The 13,677-nt window shown below is 33.4% G+C and overlaps 1 protein-coding gene across 1 annotated transcript in view; it reads left to right on the top strand.

The window, feature by feature from the left end:
• Positions 1-7,925: 7,925 nt before the first annotated feature.
• The window catches only part of LOC143240648 (E3 ubiquitin-protein ligase RNF10), a 50,472-nt gene continuing 44,720 nt past the window's right edge, over positions 7,926-13,677 (top strand). Inside the window, exons 1-2 of the mRNA XM_076483417.1 lie at positions 7,926-8,507; positions 11,067-11,248. Of these exons, the coding sequence (XP_076339532.1) occupies positions 8,420-8,507; positions 11,067-11,248 (270 nt within the window). The 5' untranslated portion in view covers positions 7,926-8,419. The remainder of the gene's footprint in view (positions 8,508-11,066; positions 11,249-13,677) is intronic.

The following is a 13,677-nucleotide window of genomic DNA, read 5'->3' as shown; positions in this document are numbered from 1 at the left end:
CGGTGAGCTCAGCAGATAGCTCCATGTGGCTTTGCTATAAGAATACACAAATAACATTTTGAGCCCGGCATGGCCAAGTGTGTTAAGGCGTTCGAGTCGTAATCCGAGGATCGCGGGTTCGAATCCTGATCGCAACAAACATGCTCGCCCTTTCAGCCGTGGAGGCGTTAAAATGTTACGGTCAGTCCCACTATTCGTTGGTAAAAGAGTATCACAAGAGTTGGCGGTGGGTGGTGATGACTAGCTGCTTTCCTTCTAGTCTTACACTGCTAAATTAGGGAAGGCTGGCGCAGATAACCCTCGTATAGCTTTGCGCGAAATTTAAAAACAAACAAACGAACAATGACCTTATATAAGATCTATATAATTGCTTTGGTTGGTTGTTTGGAGTTTATTAGCGCAACAACAGGGTTATCTGCCTCAAACAATTCGTATAATATCAAAGGGTAAAATATTACAAAAAGTAAAAGTAAATCCAGGTAAAATCTTACTAAATAAACAAAACAAGGTAAACAGTTAAATATAATTTAAAAGGCCTATGATCCACAAAAATAAAAAAACACAAGCAAGCTACACAGTGCCACCATCGCTAATGACACTGTTCAGTGTTATGTGTAACATCCGAAAGCAAGACATGGGCATTGATGACATACCGGGGAAATACATAAAGAAAAACTGTGGCCATTGCGAAGCCTAGGCAACACAACATTCTCTCTCTAACCCTTGCGGAGAACAGACAGTCAAACAGCAACATTAGGTTTGATTACTTAACCATAGGACCGTAGTCCATATACGGAAGAGGCATGACAATGACAATGCCAGAATTTAGACTTAGCTACAGTATCAGTAAGTTTATTCCATACAACACTGATATGAGGAGGTGTCTAGAAAATCTGGATAGAAATGGATGACAAAGAATTTTGGGCCAATCACTGAAAAGGTGTTCAGCAAAAAGAAGATCTTACGTACAGTTTGGAGTATCTGTCTCTCTCAGATGACGCAAAGAAATATCACAGATGTGGAAGATAACAAGCGAAGTCAGAGTGGACTGGCCATCAGATTCAGCAACATCATCCAATGAGAGATCCAATACAGTCAGCTGCACCTAGATATAAGGGCCAACTGGAGGAGTGGCTAATTAACGATTCTGAATGAGCAAACCTAACCATGAATGAAAGACACAACTGGATATGGTATGTCATGATAAGGATTGAAGCTTGGTAACATATTGCAAAAAACTGCAAATGTCTGAGATGAAGAGTAGTTTCATAGATCTCAGTGTATAGGCTTTGGACTGCTAAAGTGTGAAGAGCCCTGTGCTGAGTCTCAGTATTAGATGGTGTACAAAGTCCAATATTTTCAAGGCAGAGACCATATAATACAGTCAGTTACTGCCTCCACATATACAGAAGACTAACAACAACAGGATTAAGTTTCGATATAGCAGTGAAGAAGAGCCAGTCAACTTTCTCCTACTTCCACCACAGCACACAAATTTGGTGATAACAACTTTGGTCAATCTCCTTCAAAACGATGGGAAAACAATCATTGCCTTATGGGTCACTGTCAACCCTTCAAGAAAAATGTGAAAAGTAAAAATGTGCAAACGGATAGATCCGTAGTAGTAAAGACTGATTAGCTGCATAAAATGGGTAAATGAAACAGTAGTGAAGGAAATAAAGGTTGTGATCTGAGAGCATACGCTTCTCAGAAATATCTTTCTATTAACACAGCACCACCACAAAGAGAACTGTGTCCATTAAAATATCCCAAGTTAAAGGAAGGACAATGCAGCTGGGAAATAAGATTGTCACTTTCTGATTTATCATAAATCTCTCCTGGTGACAGATAGAGAGTGCATACAATCATGGTATGACCCACAACTTCCAAGGGTATGTTCAGTAGCAAAGATATGGTGGGTATGAACTTATTGACCAGTGCCACATTTCCATTAACCTGTCCAACACACAACCTGTCATTCCAGTATAAATAAAACTTCTGAAAGATGACAGCATCAACAGGTTATAGAAATATTTTCTGCCAGGAGAGACACATGGAAAGGTATGAATCGATCAAGGCTTTAACGTCATCTACATCAGAATGAAATTATCGAGAGTCCAACTGTATCAAAGTGACCATTTTTATTTATGAGGAGGAGAAATAAGTAGAAACCATTTGTTTATGATTACGACTTTCTCTTTAGAAGAAAAAGGTATGTCAATCTCCATGAAACCTGCCCTGGGCTGACTGATCTCGGGATCGAAAGAGAGGGCTTCGAGTAGCCATTGGATGCAACAGTGGGGACAGAAGTAATAGTAGGTATAGATATGTCAACTCTTGTATCCACAGAGGGCAAAAGACTTTAAACATGATAAGAAAAACACTCTGTTGGAGACATGAAATACCTGTCTGCACTCATTATTGACCAGAGGGCATCTTCTGAGTCTTGAGATTAGGGAATGTGTGTACAGAACGTAAATTTTGTATCTCTTTTTTTCTCCGCCAATAAAATTATTCTTATAGATCAGGGGAAAACAGTTGCAACTTTCATTCAGTCAATGGTGACTTAGTTTTATATTTCTAGCTGTTCACCAATGAAATAATAACTATGCAATGTAATGCATACATTGTATTTACAATACCAACTGATAGCTCAGAAAGTTGTTTGCAGTACCCTTTCTGCAGAAGTTCGAACTTCCAGCCATCATCTTCAGTTATACAATCTGATGACATGCTAAGCATTGTACCTACTAATGTCAGGTATCCCATCTTTGGGACAGTCAACTGGAAATCATATAATGTGCATGTACAACAAATATCACTTGATAACTTCTTCAGCAATGATTGAAACTTTCTTTTAGCTGTCAATTTTCTATTATATTATTGTCCTATCTATGTAACAAATAGTATTGGTCTCAGCAACAACGAATCGATCAGAATGTTATCAGCAGTTGCTTAGCCGACTACTAGAGTTGACTGTCACCTCAAATATTAGTGTTTCCTCATCCGTCTCGTTTTGGACAGGCATTTATAAACCGCTCAGAATGACTTTAGTCGCTAATTACTCAAGAAATCAATGCTATTTTAAATTTATTGTTTACTTCAAATATAGAAATGATAAAGCAGAGGTAGCTGCAGGTAAAATAAAATATACGTTGAGACAATCCATGAATGTTTCTATGTTATGAATTAGGTGATGCTATATAACAAAACCATGCTTCTGCAACATTCATAAAGTTTATAAATACTTTAATAATTCACTGTTAAAATGACGTTTAAAGTTTCTACCATACAGGTAGTGTTAGTAGTGTTTTGACAAAGATCACAACTGCAGTAAGTTATTTTTGTTGTACGATATTGGCTTTCCGGAACTATAAACACAGGATGAACATACTATCCCTGTAATTGTGATAGTCCTTACTGCCTCATTTTTACTACCATTGGCATTGATATCCAACAAGAACTCACATTCATGTTGTGAATATACCAGCACTAGTGTTTCTATCACAGTACACTTTAGGAGCATGAATGTTCACTTACACACATCATTCAATCTAAAATGTAAGTAATCTTTAGTGAGAGCAGATAATGAAGCAGCACTCTTAGAAAAGTTAACCACAAAGCACTAGTAAAATCAAAGAAACTGTGGACGTTTGAGCCACTGCAACCTTTATAGAGTCAGTAAAGACTTTTTCTTTCCACTGCATAACAGAGAGATCCCACTCGTGTGGGTATAATCACACATTTTCCCAATTTCAGTTTTAGATCTTCCACGCACAGATTCTCAGCAGCAAACTCAAATATGGTGACTATAAATCAAAACAACATTTACATATACTAAGCAGCTATCTCATTACAACTCCTTTACTTTAAGCTCTACTATTCTTTTGAAAGTGACAGGTGCATTACACAAGCTGAATGGCATAATGCAAAATTTGAACAAACCATCTCAGTTACTCAGTGCAATTTTAGATCTGTACTTATCATCCAGTACTACCTGGCAGCATCGAGATGCTAGGTCTAGAGTGTGGAATAATTTGACATTTTCCAATGAATCCAGATATTTGTCTATAAAGAGTATAAAGTCATAAATGTGAGTTGCAACATTTATCTATATGAACCCAGCTCAAAGTTTTGGCTTCTCCTTTTACCTGACAATCTGGAAATAATTACGAACTCTCGGAAAGTTGTGCGATTTCATTTTAAACATCCATTGTATTTTATTACTGGCATAAACCTAGTGCTTGTAATTTTGAACAACAGTTGTTTAATTAGAAGTACATCGTCTGTATTTATGTGATTGTGAATTATTTTTGCTTGGTCGAATAACAAATCTGATATTATAACTACACAGGTGTAATTTCTTCAGAAAACACTTCGATTTTGCTGTTGTTTTGAATAAAGCTTGTTTACATATCTTCAAACAATGACTGCAAATGCATCAAAGGCTGAATACTTACTTTCATATGTACTGTAATGGAAGTAAAATTAACAATACCGCAAGTTTTAATCACCAATACCTCTGTCAATTATGTGGGGAGCTGTATAGTTTACTGCCAATAATTACAGAAAACATTGCAACTTTATCCTTTCTCAGACAGATCACTGTCTAACCCAGTGTTCCATATTTTCTGGAAAGGACATTTAACGTGTTGGCTCTGTAATCATACTATGTAGCACTACCTCACTTAGCTTTTTCTCTAGTAGACAGGGAACATCACTTTTGTACACAGATATACTGTAATTCTTTCTCAATTTTGCAATTCTCTGTTCCTGGGCCTAGTCCAGCTGGTGTTGAATTATGTTCATTCGGAAATGCTGCTCATCTGTTGCAAACCCAAAACTGATTGATAATTTCTAAAACATACTCGTCTTAAGGATATCAATTTAAAAATATGTAGTTCACAGTACCCAGATACCTTTGGACATGAACCCTCCTGTAATGTTTATTCCTTTATCATTTACCAGAACAAAGTGATATTAAATAGCTGGAGTTATGACTTCACTTGTTAAAGTACATTATATATCCTTATATCCAGACATTCTAGGCTGTATTCTTAAAGATCAGAGATGTGATATGTTTTGCCACCATTTTTGGTTTCAGCATAAACCACTCTCAGACAGACTCTTGGCCAAAACATTACTGGCACATCTTAAATATCAAGATGAGGTGAAATGAGTCAGTTTAAAAACCACTACACTCAGGTAAGTGTTAGATCACTATCTTTAAGCTGTATAATGATGAGTTACCAGACATGACTCGCCTTCGCTTTGCACCTTCTTAGGCTTTCCTGTGGTGAAATTGGTAATACGCCTCCAATCATGAAGAGTTTAACCACTGGCGTGGAAACCGTCCTCTTCACTAATCCATACTTATTGTTTCACCTACTGGTGGACAACATTTACCAATGGTATCTTCTATCTTTCTCACTAGTCATAAATGGTATCTAACAGAGTTAAGGTTGGACTAATCTGGTCTCAGAGTCCGATAGTGACTGTCACATTCAACATCACCATATCATTCCTTAGTCATCTCTTCCTTATGTCCACTGAGTTTAAACCTTTGGGGGAAAACTTGATTTGATCATTCCTGCAGTTCTCCCTCCTAGCTCTGCAGATGCAACAACCAAGACATAATAAACATTTGTAATATAATCAAAATTCAAATGTTTTGAAGAAGGCTTCTCGTAGACTTAAAATTATCTCTGATAGTCATCTACTCCCAGAACTCAACTTCTTCATATGACCACAAATATTTCAATACATCGTAACTCATCACTGCAAGAGCTTATCATAGGGCGGGTAAATATATTTATTCATAGAAAATTGACATTCTGTAAAAATTACTTATGCATTCACTGCACAAGATTTTTTCCTTCTTACCTACTATGTGTTATTTTAAAGTTCACATATTTCTATTAGATCTATAGTAACTGGATAAGAACTAAAGAATAACGGAAGACTCACAAGAAAATGTATTATGAAACAAAAATCTAAATTCTCGCGTAATAGTAGTAACAATGCCATCTTAGTCAAGGCACTGACTTTATCCATGTAACTGACAATCATTTTTACTTCAAGACAAAGGACGCTGCATTTCTTTCTCATCATCTGATTTGCCAGTGGAATAGATCACTGTTAATATCCATACAGTACGTTCAACATTATAACAATTTTTCCAATGAGAAAGCACATATGGCACCTTAGTTGAATGTGAGTAACAAGAACACTGTAGCTTAAGAATACCCGTGACTAACTGTCTACATGAATAATATATAGTCAATGTGTACAACACTTTAAAAATAGAAAGTGTTTCTTTAAATCTTTCAGCAGTGGAATTGTAAAAATTAAACTTACAATATGTACAGCAGAGGAAATAATTACAGAAATAAGATTGTTTTACACACAGGAAGGAATCAAACAATGAATAGTGACAATTATTACGATGAAGTTATTAATGATGCATACGTTATTACAGAAAATCTAAAGGAAAAGTGAATAGTTTTATAATGCACTAGTATCTGCAACATGAACCAATTAATTTATACCGATCACCACACATAAAGTAGTCAATGTAAAATTATGGAATATTGATCTAAATATTCTGTATTAACTCATTACATCTTAGACAATTTGTTAAGTCTTGTGTTGACTTTCTCAGTCCTTATATATAACAGTAAAGACTTAACATTTTTATATCACGATTTTCTTTTTCATGCCATGCGGTAGCTGTGAGTGTTCCATTTGCGTTGTTGCAGTCAATATTCCTTCCAACATTTTCTTTATGTTTGAAATCTTGTCTTGCTGGAAAATAAAATGATGGCTAAAAATCTATTTGTTTATGTCAATGTTTATTTCAACCCTTTGATCAAGTTACCTCTTTTCAACAATTAATTTCGTGCAGCTACACGTCCGACGAGACCACTTTATGTTAATATGTATCACTTTTTTTACAGCTAGGTGATGTTCACACTCGTTTTCCCAGCAAAATTATTTTAAAAGACCTTTACCCGATTGTCAAATTTTCTGTACCAAACATACCCTGAGATACTTAACAACATTTTTAGAGAGAGATTCAATTTTTTTTAACTCAACCGCTTTTATAGTGCCAGTTTCATGTGCCCTTTTATGACTTTTGCACACAATTTATAGTTGTCGCTTTTTAGGCCTAGTATAACTGCTTTAACTTAACACTTGTATGCCTCTTTATGAATGACTGTGTGACAACCAGTCGCAGAGTAAACTATTAACAAATTAATGTACTTTGGTACATTTCTTTTCGCGAGATAAAGGATGGCATCGCCATAATACATATTTGCCTTTTATGCTATTTTTTGTTCCCATGGGCATAATTAATTCCATCACATACCCATATATACACATAAACATTTATTAGTTTCAAACCTTACAGTTTTTCAGCTCAACAAATTTGAGTGTACCAAATGTTTATGGTTTGTTTGTTTTTAATTTCGGGCACATCTATAAGAGGGCTATCTGCGCAAGCCGTCCCTAATTTAGCAATGTAAGACTAGAAGGAAGGCAGCTAGTCATCACCATCCACCGCAAACTCTTGGGCTACTCTTTTACCAACAAATAGTAGAATTGACCGTAAAATTCTAACGCCCCCACATCTGAAAGGGCGAGTATGTTTGGTGTGATGAGGATTCGAACCCGCGATCCTCGGATTACGAGTCGAGTGCTTTGTCCAACTGGCCATGCCGGGCAAAATGTCTATGGAATTTTATTGCCAAGCATCCGTTGTATAGACATCGTATTGTTTTCATCTTTATTTATTTATTTTATAAAATCATCAAGGTATATATATTTTTCATTTTAATTTATTTTACTATGAAAGAAATTATACTTAATGTGTTCCACGGTTTGACAGCAGGAAGTTTACGGATTTACAATGCTAAAATCCTGGGCTCGAATACTCGTGGGGGGACACAGCAGATAGCCTTTTGTAGCTTTGCTCTAAAACAAACAAACTATTTTGTATGTTTATGCTTATTTACATTTCTAAATCCTTTCACATTTGATGAATTCCTAAAATATATATTGTCAACGTATAGAGAGCGCTTCTTCAAATCTCGTCTTGTTATGTTATTTAGAACCGTATCCTGCGTATTTCGTCGCCATTTTGCGACGGAGCATATTGATTTGGTAGCGAAAGAAACGTTACTTCGTCCCCTTGGACGATTTTGGGGATTCGAAACTCCCCTGTGAGGTTTTAAGTTTTTCTTTACTTCTCTGTTATTAATTGAAACCTTAAACAAATTGTATAGTCTAATATTTTCATTATCAAATATGTCTTATTAGATTTTTAATGCCATGAATAAACAAGAGTGCACAGTAAATACTCCGGGCGGAGTTTGTTTCGCTCTTGTTTTTCCTAAAAAAACACAAGAAGTTTTTGTTGATGTTAGACGAATCTACTATGGAAAAAAAGGCAACTGGACGCAGCACTTCATCAAAACCTAACGGGTCCGATTCAAAAGTAAAACAAGGTAACTTATGGCTCGTAATGAAACTAAATCTTTGGGTTTCGTACAGCTTGTCAGTAGTTCAATTTATGGGTATTACTATATTAGTTAATCGTGTTAACTGGTAGTTTTGTTATCAGTTGCACATTTTAATCTGAAATTAACTACTAAACTAGCTTTCACCACTCTCAAAAATATATTTAATTGCATGATACTGACAGTTTGTAATTTAACATAAAATTCAGACTAAGTGTTATAAAATTAACTTAAGACTAAGTTGAACGTTTGCTGAACATTTATTCTAAAAATAAATGCAGTTGTAACTAGGTACGTGATGCCATAACACGAGAATTTTCCTACTGAATTTAAAGTAATTCTGACATGACGTTAATGCTATTAATAATTACAGTACAAATAATTGATGTGTTGTTGTGAATAGAAAAAGACTTAAGTACTTTAAATGTATCTTCTTTGACTTTAATGAAAATGAGAGTGGATTTAACTTGTAGTACATTATGATATATTATTTTTCTACTTATTAATTCCAATTTAGAACAATTTTAGTGCAGATCCATACTTGAAAGAGTTACTAAAACATTAATAAATTCTTCTTGAGTTGCAATTTAGATACCCACAGAAACATGTTTAGTGAGATGAAAGAATAAAGGTTTGTTTCTTTTCCAACGTTTTTTTTAAACTTTAATTAATTTGCTTTCACTCCACAACCCATGAGGAACCTTCGAATATTGAATTTAAAAAAATCACTTACTGGTAAAATGGGTACACAGTTTTGTATATTAAAATAATTGGTTTGAAATGTATTTTCTGGAGCCCTAAATAAACAATTATATTATTGAAGAAACATAGAGCATATAGGCTAGAATAAAAAAAAAGAGCAATATAGCAAACTTACAAATAAATTCATAAGTATTATTTGAATACAAATGTGAATGTTGAATAATGAGTAAGTTAGTCAACTTGTAATTTTTTAACTCAAATATAAAAACCTAGTTTCATGATCTGCCTTGCATTAGTAACGTGTTCCTAAGTTCAAACATTAAAATAAAAAAATGTAACTCTTACGTATTTGATTTATATCTGGTTGGAGGTCTTATGATAGCTTAATTGACTTTGTACTCAGAGTTAATACACACTCCAGCAAAAGTTGGTAAATTTTATGAAATTTTAAATCTGTAGCTAACATATTTTGCTTTGCAACACATTTTGAATTAAGTGTTTATACTGTTTAATAGTAATGAAAGAAATTTACATAAATTCCTTTAGTTTGAATTTTCTAGTATGATACATTCAATGAAATATTTCAATATTCAGGATAGACACGTTTCTTATAGAAAAAAAAGGATCTTGCAAGTTAAAGAATGTGGTTAGCTTATGTAACTTACAAAAGAATAAATTAACCAAATCACTATAAATTTAAAAAGTTTGCATTGGATGCTGTAATGAAAAACTTAAGAGATTATAGAAGATCAAGAGAATTGATGAAGGTGGATTTTAGGAAATTAAAAAAGGATGCAAATGTAAAAATTAACCAAAGATTTCTTTTAATATATACATTATGGGTATTCAAAATTTTAGGATTGAGAGTAAGTCTTTGAAGTAATAAGGCAGGTGCATTTTTGATGATTATGAAAAGGGTAAGTTATAAATTTTACTGGTAAAGAAATATTTATTCTGTAATTCTCATCCTGAATAGTTGCTCATATTGGGCAGGTGCCAGAAGGTCAGAAGTTGTGTAATGTTACTTCTCTTTTCAAGGAAATGATATAAAAGTTGTTCAGATAATTATAGACTACTTGTCATGCATTAATGTAGGGGAAGGCTTTGAAAGCTTGACGAAAGATACTTTTGCAAAGTAATTTTGTAAAGTTTACAAGTTTATCAAACATACAGCATGAATTCAGTAGAAAAAAAATTGCTCTACTATTCTTTTGATATTGTTTGAAGAGGTTATTGCATATGTAGATGAAGTTAGGGGTGCAGACTTTCTATATTTGACTCTCAAAAAGTGTTGAAATTATAATGTAGAATATTTCAGTGAAAAATTTATTTGCAAGTTAATTTGTTACTGTTATAATATTTACTCGTAACAATTGGTAGTGCTTATTGAAGCATATATATGTGTATCTGAACATGTGTGTGTGTGATTTAGGTTTGGACAAGGATTAATACTGGAATTTCCTCAGGAATAGTTAAAATGATCCAGGTAGGGATCTTCCATGGCAACTTAATCTGTAGAACAATTACTCTTTTACCTATCTTAATCTTTGAAGTGGTATGAGCATTTGATGGAAGGACCTGACAGTTAGGTAACTTCAAAATTATTTTCAAAATAAATGCATCCCAGGTATTACTGCTATAGATCTATACTGATAAAATTCATTGATGTGTTTTCTAAAAGTATACATTTCCAAACAAAATAGAAGCAAGAAATATTTATGTATTCTTGGGTGAAATTCAGGTTGTATGTGTAAGGAATTAGTATCAGATATCATTGACGTGCCTATATTGCTGATTTTTAGATTAGGATAATAAAATTATTAAATATGTGAATTATCATTTCAGATGCAACACCAAAATACCCACGTTCAACAAAACAAAGAGAGAATCTTGGGGTTCGCTCTGAACCCATTAGAAAACCTACCCCTCAAAGAAGTCGTACTACCAATGACAAAAGGCCACGGGCACGTTGTGGTATTAACATCATTAAAAACAGTGGACCCAATTATAATGGAAATAGGAGTCAGGTAACTAAATTATGTTATTTGATTATGAGAAATCAACTTGTAAAAATGTATTTCATGACAGCTTGTATGGGTATTAAAACTTTTATTAAAATAAAGTGCACAACAATATTTTGATCTTCTTAGGTCATCTTCAGGTTTCAAACTCTTTGTTGACTTGAAGATGACCTAAGAAGGTCAAAATGTTGTTCTGCACTTCATTTAAATAAGTTTTAATACCTAAGCCAGCTGCCTTGAGATACATAAATTGTTATTATTATACTTTGTAGTTTTATCATGTGGAATGTTTATCTTGGTGGCTATTAGAGGAAATACTAGGTGTAGGGTGTACTAGTACAATAATTTAAGATATTGTTTTGTTTTCTAAAATGTATATTTGAAGCCTATGAAAACTATATCCCTTTACCCTCTATTCAGAAAAGTAACAAGGCTTAGCAGTAAGTGTAATCAGTATTCTCAGAGTACAATACCATTGTTTGCAGCTGTTGAATGATGAAAAATTACCTATGTAATTACTAATGCTGATCACAGAACTAAAATAAGTCTTCCTAACTCTATGCATATAACTTGACTGACCTTAAAACCACCATGAAACTATACATATACATAAATGTACACAGTGCATCTTCATGAAATTTGTTGAGCTTCTAGTATTGGGTAGGTAGTTGTTGCCTATGTTGCTATGGCTGAGAGTGTATATTGAAAGTTGATTTTAATTACATTTTCAATAAGTCATCATAATTTTGGAATACTGTACAGCTTTTCCTTTTTTTGTTATTTCTGTGTAAATATTGAGTTAAGTCCTGGGAATCTCTCTAAAATATCATAGAAAAAAGTTTTAATTTCATATTCTTCTCCCTTTTGCTCCTTTTTTATCACGTGAAAACTCAAAACCCAAAACAATGAGGTGACACAGGTTCAAATAAAGTATCTTTTATAATTATGAATCCTTTTACAACAGGTGAGTCTAACTGTGCATGTTACTGTATTTTAGTGATTTATTTTTAAAAATTTAGATAACTTTATTATTACTAAATATATATCAGTAAAATTGGTTTAAAAACACAGTATATATTTCAATTTTTAATATTATGTACGTTTTAATTTTCAACGTAAAAGAAACTATACAGTAAAACCTGCCTAAGATGAATCACATGGGACCGTATAAAATTTCCGGCTTGGATATTGAACATGCATTTCCTTAATTATATATAATGTTTAAGTGGAAGGTTGGTTATACTTGCTTGACTCAAGGGAAGTAAGATGTTTGTGAATAAAGTTATTATACTGTTTACGCTACATTAGAATAAGAACAAAAAGGCATTCAAAATATACATAAGTATACAAAATCTTAATCATGTTTATTTGAAGAATGTGTCCAGTTTCAAATGTTTTCCATTTTGTTTATCTTCTGAATCTCTCACACTGTTATCATCTTACAAATCTGTTATAGATTTTAAATCAGTTTCATCAGTTTCTGTTAAAACGTTCTTGTCAATGTTCACAAAACTTTCTGCGTTCACAGAATCATCTGCAATAATCTTCTGAGTTTGAATTTCACTAGAATTGTCAAAACAAACAACTTCTCCACAATCTCTGCCATTATAAAGAATAAATCTACAGTTTAAGAAGCACTTTGTTACGCATTCATCTTTTACGCATTTGATTGAATGACTTAAAAATGCAATTGCATCTTATAAGTTAGTTTTCATCCTCATTTCAGATGCTCTCACAGTCGTCCATGTGTGCAATAATATGCTGAAGCAACAATTTTCTGTATTTCAATTATATACACTGTATAATTCCATTATCTAGTGGCTGTAGAATTGATGTTGTATGCAGAGTTAGAAAGACTAAATGAACATTTTAAAGTTGAACTTTTGGGTAACAAGTTGCATTATCTAGGAGGAGTAAAATATCCCTATTTTCTCGTTCCATTCTTTTGTTTAATTTGTCCAAAAATTCCTCAAATACAGCACTTGTTATCCACATTTTATTATTCACTTTCCATTCCACACAAAGTTGATTCTTCCTTAAATTTTTGAAACAGCACAGATTTTTACTTTTACTTATTACTCATGGTTTCTTTTGTTTTCCATCAGCAAATACGACCGAAAGTACAGTCAATCGTTCTGTCAAATAGCGTTCTCCGGAGTAATGATGGCAGAAAAAAGAACAATATATTTAACTAATACTTACTATAACAAAATGTCAGAGAATTTATTAATATTTAAACAAGTTATTAATTAAACATTTAAATTAATATTTAAAGAAATTATTAATTAAGTAATAAATTAATATATAATCAAAAACATTTTTTCCACCTTACCCAGGTTCTACTCCAACTTGTTGATAGATGAGGTAGGTGAAATAGGTTTCTGTCCACTTTACTTGGGTTCTGCCATATAGAGGGCCATAAGAGAAATCTTAAG

Source organism: Tachypleus tridentatus, chromosome 13, assembly GCF_004210375.1.
Source record: "Tachypleus tridentatus isolate NWPU-2018 chromosome 13, ASM421037v1, whole genome shotgun sequence".
NCBI lineage: Eukaryota > Metazoa > Arthropoda > Merostomata > Xiphosura > Limulidae > Tachypleus > Tachypleus tridentatus.
This window is presented reverse-complemented; position numbering and strand designations above follow the sequence as displayed.